General features: G+C 46.8%; 2 protein-coding genes across 2 annotated transcripts; both read left to right on the forward strand.

Annotated features, from left to right (window-relative positions):
* Nucleotides 1-111: 111 nt before the first annotated feature.
* Nucleotides 112-695, forward strand: SAMD00019534_020310 (hypothetical protein; the record flags this gene model as incomplete). Its single annotated transcript, XM_012902622.1, has 3 exons — nt 112-276; nt 344-596; nt 658-695. The coding sequence occupies 3 exons, from the start codon at nt 112-114 to the stop codon at nt 693-695; spliced, it is 456 nt and encodes a 151-aa protein (XP_012758076.1).
* Nucleotides 696-1,171: 476 nt separating this feature from the next.
* SAMD00019534_020320 (hypothetical protein) lies at nt 1,172-10,543 on the forward strand (the record flags this gene model as incomplete). The annotated part of the gene is made up of 6 exons (XM_012902623.1): nt 1,172-2,179; nt 2,251-3,987; nt 4,059-4,280; nt 4,359-5,825; nt 5,897-10,263; nt 10,330-10,543. 6 exons carry the CDS (start codon nt 1,172-1,174, stop codon nt 10,541-10,543), a joined length of 9,015 nt encoding a protein of 3,004 aa, XP_012758077.1.
* Between the last annotated feature and the right edge of the window lie 4,461 nt (nt 10,544-15,004).

Consider the following 15,004-nt stretch of genomic DNA (forward strand, 5'->3'; position numbering starts at 1 on the left):
ACTCACCCAACTTTTTGTTCATCTGATTAAATATTTGATGGACATCAATCTTGATGTGAATTCAATCAATCAATAGATATAATATATACTTATAACAAATAATAAATAATAATGTCAGCAAACAAGGCTAGTTTGGAAAGGATTTATAAACAGTTGGACACCAATGGTGACAATGTCCTCGATGTGAATGAGCTATCTGTTGCCTTTGCCAAGGCAGGCCAGAAGCCAACATTGTCCGAGGTCTATGCCATGATCTCATTGGTCGATACTACAGGAGTATGTATCTCTGTCTCCATCTTCAATCAATCTCACTAACTCAATCAATCAATCAATCAACTTATAGAAAGGAACAGTTGGATTTGATGACTTTTGTACTATGGTCGAGAAGGTACATAGAGGTGAGCTTCCAGCATCAACTGGAATTCCATCATTGATTAAGGGTGCTTGGGAGGATTATATCGTCAGTGTCAACAAGCCTGTCGAGAAGAACATTCCAACTAAAGTGTCAAAGAAGGGCAAGGGTGAGGCACATGCCGAGGCACCACAAGGCGAGAAGTATAAGATTGGTGGAAAGACTCAAAAGGCCACATACAAGAGTATGTATTATAATTATTTTCTTGTTATGTATATGTATACTAACTAATCAATCTATTATAGACCTCCCTGGCAAGAGATCACTTACTGATCTTCCATAAGAAGTGGATTGTTGGAGTTATGTTGGTTTGTCCAACTTAAAGCACATTGTAATCATTTAGTTAGTTAGCCTAGTATTCTAACAAACTTATATACAATAATACAATACAATACTATTTATTTGTACAAGTTGGATCACTGTCTTGGTCATCGGATGTTGTTGTTTTGAAGTTGTGTGAGGGCAAGGGCAAGGGCAAGGGTTAGGGTTTTGAAACTGAAGATTCGTGAAGATGACATCGAACTTATTGTTACTCTTATTACTTACACCTTTCATACTTCATACATATACATATACATATATATTTAATACACGTAATATCAAACAGATGATTATGATATAGTTGGATTCGAATACATAATATAAAGGAAGAGAGAGATAATATATATATTGATGTTTGATTGAGAGTTGAGATACCAAGAACAAGAACAAGAGGATTGATTGTTTGTCAACAACAACAACAATAATATCAAACAAACAATGGAATCAACATCAACAACAACACCAACATCAACATCGACAACAAGTTCCCCTCCACCACCACAACAGCAACAACAACAACAGAATACAATGATGATGATAAGGACAAGTTTACAGAGCAATAAGTTGGAGATTGATGACGTTGTATTAAAGGATACATATGTGTTGCGTAATCTGAAGATCACGTCATTGGTCGATCATCCAGTGACAGTATCACTGAGATCAGATCTGCAGCAGATCGCCTTTCAGAGCACCAACGAGAATCTACAGGACACAGACACAGAGATACCAGTACAGGACGATGACTTTAATCAACTGTTCAACGAGGTGAACATTATCGATCAGATCACATTGCAGCCCCACCAGACCAGCAACGTCGTCATGTCCTTCCGGCCCTCATCGCTGCTGAACCAGCAGGACCAGGACGACCTGCGTCAAACAGGCTTCTACAACTACTTTGAGGTCAAGGGCAAGCTCTATCTGACCGTGGCTGTGCCTGCCGCAGCCGCACCCGCCACGACCACACCCGAGGCCATTCAGGAGGAACAGCAACAGCAACAACAACAACAGGATACTACTCCCGCCGCGGTAGTAGCCCAACAACAGCCACCACAGCCACAACCAATGATCATTGATGTACTCACAAGAGTATGTCGTTCACAGATTAAGGTCGATGTCAAGGAGGTGATCTTTGACGACTGCGTCGTGGGCACGACCTACATCAAGGACCTGACGATCTGGAATCGCTCAGAGATGCCACTGCGCTTCTCAATCTACTGCAAGGAGAAGGCCATCAGCATGTTCCAATTCACCGACTACTCCACGGGCCAACCCATGTCTGTTGACAACCAGATCGTGCCCAGCTACTCCTCGCTCTCGATGCGAATTGGGTTCACGCCCACCTCTATCGGGCAATCAACCTACAAGTTCAAACTAGAGAACAAGAACGACACGTCCAACTACGAGCTAGTAGTCGTGCACGCCACCGTGTCCAATGAGCAACAGATTGTAAGTTTGATCGATCATCCTCGCATTGATGTGAGCCCAACGCTAATCAATCAATCAACACCAACTTGTAGGAGTTGATTCAGGTCAGCAACAACTCATTCGACATGGGTGACTGCTATAGCGATGTGCCCACTTATAACAAGTTCACGGTGAAGAACATCAGCGAGGAACCAGTGGATATTAGCTTCAACAGCGACCTGTTTGACGAGGTCACCTTCCTGCTCCACGAGGAGGAGGAGAAGGACACCAACAAGAAGAAGAAGGCCACAACCGAGCCAGCGACAACAATTGGCGAGCATCGCGTGCCCTCGGCAGAGGAGTCGTCGCGCACTGGCAAGAAGGAGGTCAACGAGGAGATCGAGGAGATGACACTGAACCCAGGCGCCGAGCGCGTGATACACGTGCGCTTCATCCCCAAGCCCATGTTCTCAGCGAGCGACTCTCGCCAGTTCCGTCTCACAGCCAAGTCGTTCCGTCTGCTGCTCAAGTACGGAAAGTCCACGCTCAAGACCAAGCAGAAGAACAAAACGATCAAGGTGGCCAGCCGCGTGTGCACCTCCAGCTTCACAATCCCCACAGACATCAACCTCGGCGACTGCACGGTGGGCCAGCTGATCTCGCCCGTTGTACATATCACCAACCAGTCGGACCTGCCCGCGCTCATCCAGCTGCGGTACCAGTCCAAGGTCATCGCTTTCCGCCTCCAGTCGATCCCCATCCCGCCACGCCAGTCCTACGACCTGCAGATGGACTTCCTGCCGCGCAAGAACAACCCCGAGTACCGCAAGCAGATCACTTTTGTCAATGCCAACAACCCGGACAACACCGAGTATCTCGAGGTGCGCGCCAACAACATGGACGAGCAGTCCATCTCGGTGCACTCACGCTACTATCATCTCGAGACGCCGTTCTCGCGTAACTATATCGACTTTGATGAGGTCATTGTCAACTGCCCCTCAATGCGCACGTTCAACATCAAGAACACGTCCAAGTCGACGTTGACGCTGTCGCTCAGCACGTCGTTGCCCGAGGAGATCAAGCTGTACCGCGAGAATGTTCGCGACATCAGTGCCATACCCACGCAACTACAGATCACACGTCAGTCGCTGGTGCATGACTACATCACAAAGTTCTTTGAGGGCGAGGAGATCGACCCCATCGGCGCCAAGAACTACGGCGCGCGCAACCGTGGCGTCAACAGCCAGTACCTGGACCTAGCCCTGCCCAAGACCAAGTCACAGGTGTCTGGTGCCAAGAAGAAGGCCTTTGCCGACCTCCATCAGGCGCCAACAACGTCGACCGCGTCCTCCACCACCAACTCGCGCACCAACTCGCGTGCTTCCTCCCCAACGCACGAGTTTGAGCGTGGGCCGTCACAGCACTCCAACGTTAATGATGACACGTTCGACAGCGACACCACTGGCACGCACACTCTCGAGTCGGCCTCCTCCTACATGTCCACTGCGTCCAACCTCGGCTCATTCCCGCTCTCACAGCTGGTCACCTCATTCGAGGACAACACATTGCCATTGTTCACCGACTTTGAATCGGAAACCAGTTACATTCAATCACAGATAGAGAAGTACAAGCGACTGGAGATAATAGTGCAGTCGGGTCAATTGATGCCCGCCAACACAATAGAGTTGGCTTGCGACGAAGAGATCACAATCTACATTGTATTCGTCGTATTGGATTCCAAGCGACCATGGCTTGGTGGCAAGCTCAAGAACATGGAGGCCAAGCTATTCATCACATTGCAGAAGCAGAATGACAAGCCATTGCTCAACACTGCTGTTAGAGAGATGAATGTAAGTGTGCACTCAATCGGTCAGTTGATCAATCGATCACTTACTCACTCACTAAACTCAATCAACATTAGATCACTACCAAGGTGTGCAAGTCAATCATGGATCTGGCACAGAGGAACATCAACTTTGGAAGCATCGTTCAGTATGATTATCGAACAAAGACATTGGTCATCAACAACTTGACACAGGTGCCACTCATCTATCGCATCAAGAAGTCTGGTTCAATCACAAGTGGCAACCTCAACATTACAAGTATTGACAGAATGGGTATAGTCAGGCCATTCAGAAAGAGAGTATGTTTGTCAAATGAGTGCACTCAATCAATTATTCAATCCAATCACTAACCTCATTCAATCAATCAAACATAATAGGAAGTACAATTCGTATTCAAACCAACATTCTCTGGAATATTTGATGAGAAGTTGATCATTGAGAACATTTATGATAGTGGAAACAATCAGACTGTTCATATCAAGGCCAATGTGAAGAGGCCACGTCATTTCTTCTTGAACACACTGGACATTGACTTTGGTCCTTGCTTGATCAAGGGCAAGTCGATCACCAAGCGAATCACACTCACAAACACATCGACCCAGAAGCGTGTGTTCAAGATCATCGACGACACGCCCAGCACCTTTGAGAGCTGTTTGAACAAGCTGTTCTTCCGTCTGGAGGAGCGCGGCGCGCTGTCCATCTCCAAGGAGGCCGAGATGGAGATCGACATGTTGGAGCGCAAGCTCAAGATCTGTCGAAGAAAGGGCCAACACGAGAAGGCTCTCAAGCTCAACATGCAGATTGAAAAGTTGCGTAACTCTGGTACACCAACCATGCCCATGATCCCAATCAGCCGCGCAACATCACCTGCACTCGAGTCTGAGGATGGCGGCAACCCCAATCCATCAGCGGCGGCAGCACCAGCACCCTCGACTATTACCCCAACGACCCCAGTGTCCGCTGACCAGTCCAGCATGTCCAAGGTCAGGGACAACTCAATCACATTCGAAGTCGATGGCGGTGGCATTCAGAACATTTTGGTGTACTTTGCACCAATCCCCAAGCCAGGACGACGCCAATGGTACGGCAAGGAGGAGGGCACAGGCTCCATCCTCGTCTACGAGTCCAAGAACATCGACGTCACCAAGAAGCTCAACTATGCCGCGACAATCTGCTTTGACGAGGAGACCTACCGCCAGAACATGTCGCAGTCGGTGCTGGTCGATGATTCCCTCACCCGCTCGCCAATGGTGCCAGTCATCATCAGTCCCGCCGCATCGCCCAAGTCGACCATCGTCACGTCCACAGCAACATTGATCAGGCCCATTGCTGCCAAGCCGGCGGGCATGGCTACGACGATGCTCACGCTCACCCCGCCCAAGCTCGACCTTGGCGAGGTGCGTGTCTACGAAGACATCCCCTTCAGATTCACCCTGGCCAATCATTCTGGCTTCCGCGTCAACTACGAACTGACCATCGTGCCCGCCACATCGACGAGCATCACCAGCACGCCAGCTTCACCGCCAACCACCATGCAGTCAATGTGTCCACTCATTCTCAAGCAAGAGAAGCAGGGAGTGATTGAGCCATACGGACGCAGGAACATCGAGGTTGTGTGTCAGCCACAGTTCCCAGGCAAACAAACGCATACCATCCTCGTCAAGTCAAGCTCGCACGCCACCTTTGAAGCCAGCTTCCAGGTTACCCTCAGTCCTCGTCCACCCCAATACGTACTGTTCCCCGACCTCCCTTCATCCCAAATCCTAGACTTTGGTGACTGCTACTACGACAAGTCCAAGAAGTTCTCCAAGACTTCGTCCTTCCGTCTGGACAATCTATCACATGTAAGTTGAATAAGTGAGTGCGTGAGTGGCGCGACGCACAAACTAACGACCAACCAATCAATCAAACAAAGAAATCATTGTACATCAGTATGAAGTCCAACTTGTCGATGCAAATATTCATCTTCCAGGACGAGAAACTCACAAAGCCAGCGGACAACATATTCCTCAAGGGTTACGAAAAGTCGTTGGTGTACATTTGTTTGCAGCCAAGCATGACGTCCGAGAACTACATCGATGGACATTGTCGTGAGTTGGTCGGAGGTATCCGAGTCAAGGTGCACGACACTGAGCACCACAGCCTCTACGAGAACACCATCAAGTTCACGGCATTGGTCGGAAAGAGCATTATCCGTGTGGGCAAGACACTCATTGACCTGGGCTCCACACGCAACATTGGCGACACAGTTAGCGGCAGCTTCAACATTGCCAACGTCACCACTCTGCTCCCGCTGACCTACACGATCACCCACTCCAAGAACCTCAAGCTGTCTAAGGTCGAGGGCACATTGGATGGCGCAGAGACCCCGCACGGAATGTCCAAGGAGAGGATCCACTTCTCTCTGCACACCCCCGTCTATGGCCTTTACGAGGAGAAGGTCATCATCGCCAACCTCGCCTGCCCGGGCCAGAAGCTCGAGGTCAACATCAGGCTGCTGGTGGACGACGCCTCGCTCCTGACCAACCTACCACTCAACTCAAACAGCTGCGACATCCTCAAGTTCGAGGACATATATGTCGAACCACTGGCACAGCTGCTGCTGGACGACAAGCGAGCCACAGACTTCTCAATCTCGCGAGGTTACACTGACAGGTCGGCACAGGCCTCCCTGCTCATGCCATTCACCATGCGCAACTTCTTGAAGTACGACATTCGCATCTACCCCAAGAGCAACCTGCACTTGATACTCTTTGTTCATGAGCCATCGGTCGAAGAGCTGGCCTCTTCAATCATCCCAGGCACGCCCGATAAGCGTCGCTCAATCAGACTGTGTGGCAAGCCATTCGTGCTGAGCAGCGACCAGAAGATCATGGTGTACCCACATCCACCCCAGCCCGAGTCGTTGCTGACGCCCAAGAAGAAGACACTGCTGTGGAAGGGCAGGAAGGTACAATACCAGGGCACTCTGGTGTTTGAGCGATCAGACTCGACTCACTACCCCATCGGTCCAGCTGAGGGCCGCACGCACATCAGCAAGCTAGTCACAATCAGCGGCTCATACTGCATGTCATTGGGTGAGCTCACTGAGCAGTCCGTGGACATTGGCCGCATTGGTTACGAGAACAGCTGGAAGGAAGTCAGCATCATGGTCGAGATCCAGAACCTCTCCGAGATCCCCCTGCTCATCAAGATCATGCCGCTGCCGTCCAAGTCCCTGCGTTTCTCCAGCTCAAGCTCAGGCACGATATCCACAAGCTCGCAAGGTTCGCCACTCAATCTCTCAATGCAGGAGAACTTCACGGCCATCGACGCCGAGACACCCGCACTGCCAATACCCAGCAATCAGATATCAGTGTCGGCTGGAGGTGAGGGCGGCGATCAGAGCCTCCTTGAGATCGGCGCGTCCGAGTCCAAGCAGTTGCTGTTCGTCCTTGATCCCAAGAAGATTGAGCAGTCGACAGCCGGCCCACTCACTCTGCCCATCGACTTTGAGAACATGTACAACCGCCACAACAACATGCGCTACAACATCAAGCTACAGCACACATTGCGCGTCATCACATTTGGCCGTCTGGTCGACAACGAGTTCATTGTGCCCACACTGTACCATCCACCCACGGCCAGCTCGGCAACACAGTCGGACGAGTGGTTCACGATCGAGAACACTTCGAACAAGTCACTCAAGATCAACGTAGACGTCGAGCTACTGCCCCACATCCAAGAGTTGATCAACGTTGAGGTGATCCACAAGTCGAGTAATGCGCCAATTCCCAGCTTCTCGCTGCGCCCCTCCGAACTTATCGAGGTGCGTGTTCGTGCCAAACCCAAGCCCGACAGCAAGCTGCCCCAGCAATACGACCTGTTGTCCCAGTTTGGACGCATCTGCATCAACACCAACCTGTACCCCATCGAGGTTGTCCCCCTCCGCGGCTCCATTCTGCCCGGCCAGACCTTCTCGCTGTCAGTGTCCAAGATCAACTTCAACTCAATGGCCCGTCTCACCAACTCTGATGGCACGGAGGAGCAGTCGCTGCAGTCAATACTCAGCGACAACTTCAAGATTCGCAATCCATCGTCACACTTCTCGTTGCGATATCGTGTCGAGGCTCAGTTGCCCAACAATGCAACGCCATTCAAGTTGTCCATTACGCCCGAGGAGGGCGAGGTAGCACCCAATGAGTCCAAAACTGTGGACATCAAGGTGGAGTTGCCCGAAGAGGACATGCCCCCAAGCAGCACATTCAACGTCGTTGTCACAGCCATTGACAGCTTCAACAAGGAGGCACAGAAGCTATCAGTCTACATCCTCGGAGGTATCAAGCCCATCTCATCTCCTCCACTCTCATCACAACAACCTCATGCACAGCAACCTCAGGCACAGGCACCAACCGCACAACAGACCACGCCAGTGATTGAGAGTGCCGCCACACACGGACAGGCAACACAGCAACAACAGACCTCTACAACCACCACAACAGTAGCTCAACAATCTCCTGCTACGTCATCACCGACCAACACTCAACCAGTGGCACAACAACAATCACCAGCCAGCACTCAGACAACTCCTCCAGTCACAGTGGTTGCCGTCCCTACTGGCCCAGCCGCGCCACAAAGGATATCACTCAAGGGATGCACACCAATACCCAAGATGAAGAACTGCTACGAGATCAACTTGAACCAGCAGGAGTACACACCTGGCACCGTTCAATGGGAACTGACCCTGGAGAATGTGTCTGGCAAGTCTGTCGAGTACTTTATGTACACTACCAAGCAGACCGACGAGCAATGGCTCAGCATGAGCAGGAACAGTGGCAAGATCGAGTCACAGGGCCGTCACAACATCACGCTGACCTTCTCAACGAAGCGCATGGACATGTACTCTGCCTACCTTATCGTGGAGAACAAGAGCAATCCAAGCGATCAGAAGACCATCCACATCACAATGGACGTCGTGGCCAAGCTCAACACACACTTCAACATCATGGTGGACGGACGACAACAAGAGGCATCGCTCATCAATCTAGGCGACGTCTTTTACAACACCACATACACCGATCGTTCATTCATCGTGTCCAACACATCATCGATGCCACTGGACTTCCTCCTCACAACCAGTCTTCCGCCCACCGATCAGACCGAGGTCTGTTTCTCATTGAGCAGGTCATACTTGCGATCTTTCAACTCTCTGTATGTCAATGCCAACTCGTCGGTCAAGGTATTCATCTTCTTCCATCCATCGGGAGACACTAGCACGAGCGAGGACCACGCCGTGCAAAAGGACATCAAGATATTTGTCAACTGTAGATTGATCAGAGACTTCCAACATGTCATCACCCTTTTGGCCACGTGCAGGAACCCTCAGATACGTTTGTCAGACTACAACACAGTGTTTATTGGTCGTGTGATCACCAGAGACACCCAGCAGACCATCGTTGGCGCAGGAGATCAACATGATGAGACAAACATTGCATCGTCATCGCATGTTGTCGCAACACCTTCATCCTCAAACTCTATATCCACATCGACCAAGGACTTAAAGATGAAGAAATCATTCGAGCATTCCAGTGGACCACTCACAGGCAGCAGTGCAATCAAGTCATCGTCAGTGCCCAGCCTCAGTGTGCAGGGCAAGAAGCTACTTGTGGACATTGAGTTCCAAAACGACGTCAGCGACATCACCATCTACAACAACTTCACGACACCACTCAGCTTCTGCCTGCGTTCCAACCCAATGTTCTTTGTGATCAGTGGCATCAATGATGGCGTGGTGGCGGCTGGCGATCAATCATTCGCCACCATCTCAGTGCAGCCCAACATCCAGGTCATCTTGGAGAACTCCAACCTGCTGCTCAAGGAGAAATACCTTGAGGAGTACATCATTCTCTACAACAAGAACAGGCTCAGCGAGAAGTACGTCATATCCTTGCGAATCACAATTGGCAACCTCACAGCATTCTCCTCATCGTCGGGACTCAAGGGCGGTTATCACTACAGGAACCTCGAGTACGGTATCTCGCGCTTCAACAGAAAGTTCAAAAAGTTCTGGTGGCGCGTTGGCGGTCAGGCCGATTCACTACTGCTCACTGGTGGCGAGTCGGCTGAGGACGTCACGTCCAAGTCGACAGAAAAGATGAAGGAACTGTTTGAACGAGGAGCCAAAGAGGACGGCTACGACAAGCTTGTTTTTGATCTTCACCACGTCACCAATGAGCTCATCCTCTTTGGTCTCAAGAAGCAGGTTGGTCAACTTACATCACAGTTGGCAAGTCTGTTCTACTGGTATGTACTAGCTTCTCAGTAAGGATATATTCTTAGTAACAAAGACTAACTCATCCTCTCATACAGTAATTTATTCAAACAGAACTTCAAGCTAACTTCTGCGGCCAAGATCAACACTCTCAAATCGACGCCAATTGTTCAATCTTGCATCAAGAGTCTTAATGAGTTCCTTAGTTACTTCCCAGAGAAGAGAGAGGACTTGGTAGAGTTGCGCAACATCCAAGACCAATTCTCTGGCTCGCCTGCTCCTTCCACATCCAAGAATGACGATACACATTAAACCTAAAAAGGATTCTTCTAATATAATCATTGTCTCTTGATTAATTATTTCAATAGTTTGTCTAGGTAGGGTTCCAGTTAAAAGGATGTTTTTGTTTTCAAAACAAACCAAAATTTTTAGATATAAAACTAGAAAAAATGTTTTTATGGACATCAATTCCCCTTTGGTCTAGTGGTGAGGATTTTCGCCTGTCACGCGAAAGGCCCGGGTTCAATTCCCGGAAGGGGAGAATAACCTTTTTTTAATATAAAGAGATGTAACATGAGGAACTTCCAGAGTCGAATGATTCGTTTTCCAAAGTGTTTTGATGTCGCTTCGCGCACTCAATCACTTCATTCGTTCATTCATAGACAGTGGGTCTTCAGTTACTAACTGTCATACTCTCAAGGTATGTCCTCTTGTTACACGCAATCAATCATTAATTATATAAATAAATAAGTTTATATGATTCGTTCATTCATAGACAGTGGGTCTTCAGTTACTAACTGTCATACTCTCAAGTGAACGTTCAATAATATTAAGAGTACATCTCTTTATATTAAAGAGATGTACTCTTAATATTATTGACGTAGTCTACCCTGAGAGGACCTTCTTCACGCTAACGAGTCACATCCTGGCCGGACGACCAGTCAACATCAAGAATGAGATGGCCGAGTTCACTACCAAGCAATGCTCCGATAGATCGCACCTAAGGTTGATCTTAGGTAATATAAAGATAAACATCCTAATGAGTGCATCAATACAACAGGTATAATAGATCAGTTCAGTGAACTGAATAGGTATTTGTAGATCAAAGATAAACCTGACCTTTATTATCTTTAAATGATTGATTGATTAATTAATTATGTTGTTGTGGGATTATTTGTTTGGTTGATATGCAGTGGACCAGATCATGACATTGCGTTCAATCAACTCACTTCAGCTGGATATCCAATAACCAATTATTCATCATGAATCATATTGTTGGATTGAATGATACAAGTAAGAATTAAAAAAAACATTTATATTCGACGAGGGTGTAGTCTTCCCAATGATGAGTCGTGGTATACACAATTATTCATTGTAAAATAGATATTATCTGACCTATACTACCAAGATAAATAACTGAACTGTCACTTCAGTGAATTGTAATAGATACACCTGAATATTAACCTAATTAATGAATAGTTCAGTTACAGATCAAGGTTAATAACTATTCACCTGAACTTACGGAGCATTGCTACCAAGTGGCACCTCAGCACTCGCAAGTGCGACATCCGTCTTCCGCCTCTGCCGCCAACTATCAACAAATACTTGGTGGCCGAATTCAGAGGCCTACAGTAGAAAAGAAAAGAAAGAAAAAAATCAAGAAAATTCAAAATCGACTAACTTATATGTCTTGGTCCTGGTCTTGGTCTTGGTCTTGGTATTGGTGGTCTTTTTGGCTATATAGAAGGGATGGCCACCCAAGAGTTGGATGTTGGCAGAGTACGGAATCCGGTGGTACGGTTACGACCGAGACCCTTTTCTGGATGTTGATGATATTTTTCTTTATCTTTGTTGTACTCTAACTGAATGGCTGCGTTATCCCCAATGACTATGTAGCCAGATTTCCATGATTTCCATCTCTCGGAGCCTCCTCTTAATACGCCACGTGCACTTATATCGCTATCAACTGATATTAGGCCCCATTGACTATGCATATTAATTTCTGAAAGGTCACCGTTTGGTGCTACTCTTTGATTAAGGGGGGTGGCTTGATTCAAAACTATAAAAAAAAGCTGTGTAATAATATATATATATATTGGTATCATTATTATCTTTTATTTTTATATATATGAGCAAATAAGGCACTTGAAAAAAAGTGAAGTGAAGTGATTTTGATTTTGTTTGTAACCGGTTACGTTCTTCTTGCATCTGATCACGAACCCAACCCAAACCCCCTCACACCACACATTATTTCATTATTGGCTGCTTCATGGTAATTGATTGAGAGATAGAAATAATAGCTATGAATGACTATATGAACAGAAACAGAAGTGGTTTGGGAAATGCTATTAAAGGCACTCCGATTGCTACATCCATTGGCCTCTGGGGTGTTCGTGTATTGCTCTCGCCCCAATCAAAGACTCATGAAAGAGGACTATTCTGGTAAGTAATTGTTAAGCATTAAGCATAAGCACGACGTTGGTGCATTGTCGCATTGTCGCGTTGTGTTGTTTAGTTGTGATTCTTAATTATTAATTGTGCTATACTTTATATGCAATACCCAGGTGCAAAATGCACGATTGCGAGACTTCTTATGATGCGATTATTGACATCAGCGCTAGCTCTGAATTCCTTTATGATGAGTGGTGCCTTGTTCTCCTTGTTCAATATAAATGGATAGATATGCAATTGGTCATATATCAATACGTGGTAACTGACTTCCCATTCAAAAACACTCATCATCACGAAACCAGGCAAACTCATTGACCAATCTACCCCTTACTATTGGTAAATCAGGTGCCTCATCATCATTTGGGTCACTTTCATTGCACTACAAATAGTCTGCACCGAACTTACCCTAAGTTTTTTTTGAGTCTAAAGGTGTGTGAGTGTGATTGAGAGTGATCATTCTTCATCACTCAAACAGATATAATCAAACATATACACGTATATTGTTGTTATTAATGTTTGTTTGATGATCAACGAGTGTTGTAGTTGTTGCAACACATCGCTTGGTGGTCCTGCGCAGGTGTGCAGGACCCCCAGGCCATTTGAAACTTACCATGAAACGCAGATAACTCTACCATATGGTAGATGACCCGCACTTTTGGGTAAGTTTTTTGTTACGTTACCTCATGCAAAATGAACCGGCTCATGCACAACACTTCTTCGTTTTTCAAGTTTATTTGTGCAGACTATTTGTAGTGTGATGATTCAAAAACATATCATGGGATTTCTCTGCTGTCAAAAGCATACAGACCTCAAGACAATCAATTCCACAAGTTTGGTCTGTCGCGAATGGTATCACATACTCTCGAAGCAACTTTTTATTCATCTTAGAGTCGACAGTCCACACCTCTTAAAGTTCCTAATGTCTGTCATCAGGGGGCAATCAACTCTCGGGAACATCAAAACTCTTATAATTTGCGCAAATCCATTCGATGGTACACCACACAATCCATCAACGTTGGTGATGTTCACAAGCTTTTACGATGCCTTTGTTTGACAGACCATATACATGTGCAAAGTATTTCATTGCACGTACAAAATAACTGGTGTCACTTGCAGTTCATCACAGCCAAAACTTTTCCATACCTTCAGTCACTTACCTTGATTGGTATTACTTGCGAAGTTAAAGTTAAGACACTTATCGATAGACTTCCCTCATTGACATCCATCAATCTTGTATTTGACGACGAAGAAGGGATGGATACATTTGCCATTTCCGAGCTCGTCCAAATCATCAATACAAATGTCGGAATCCATTCCTACAGCATTCAACACTCTAATATATGGTGCAGAGAAGTGAGCTCCGATGACTTGTGTGAAGCGGTTCTTAACAACTCACTCGTCAAGAAACTTAAGCTCAATATACCGATCAGGAACGTCAAGATTCTCGACATTCTCCTATCTAGTCACCCATCTCTCACTTATCTTTCTATCCCCTTTGCATTCTCGTCCTTGGATTCAAGTTCCGACGACATTATCAATCTTACAAACTTGTCCCCTTCAATCAAGTCACTTTGTTTGTGTCAAGACCACAATCCCTATGATGGATTACTGCGATCACGATCTGTCACTGCAATAACAAGACAATTGACATTACTTTCTGGTGCCTCCCAATTAACATCGTTGACACTTGACTCATTCATTGGGATTGAACCAATACGTGGACGACACTATCTAACAGACATGGCTGTGTCATTCACGAAGCTGAACTTCTATTTATTTTTTTTGATTTTCCATTTTTTTTGTTGTCTTGTCTACTTGCTGAATGGCGGCTGTCTATTTTTCTGAATAGCGCTGTCCACAGAGATAAATAGATACAGATATGAACCTAGATAATATATTTGCAGCAGCAGATTGTCGCAGGGCAGTAGAGATGCATGTTGGTGATGAGAAGGTACACGATTCCGAAGCCGAGGACATTGAAGAGACAGAAGATGTGATGCTTGAAGCGTCACCTCTCTTTAAAGGTCTTACATTGAAACCAGTGCAGCAAGTTGTCAAGCTGACATCCAAAACAACACTGGAGATTCAAGACCTGTACCGTGACTGTCAGCCCGAGATCACCGAGGAAACGCACGACAGAAAAGGAAGGAAGAGGAAGATCAGTTACCTCGATAGTATCGTTCTCTTGTTGGCGCTCTACACAACTGCGTCCAAGATCCAAGTACTGGCAAGCATGGTCACTGGATGGTCGGCCTCAACAGTCCACGACTCAATCTGCATCAAACAAAAAAAAAAAAAAAAAAAAACAAAGCGCCGCGAGAG

Source organism: Acytostelium subglobosum, assembly GCF_000787575.1.
Source record: "Acytostelium subglobosum LB1 DNA, scaffold: scaffold3, whole genome shotgun sequence".
Classification (NCBI taxonomy): domain Eukaryota; phylum Evosea; class Eumycetozoa; order Acytosteliales; family Acytosteliaceae; genus Acytostelium; species Acytostelium subglobosum.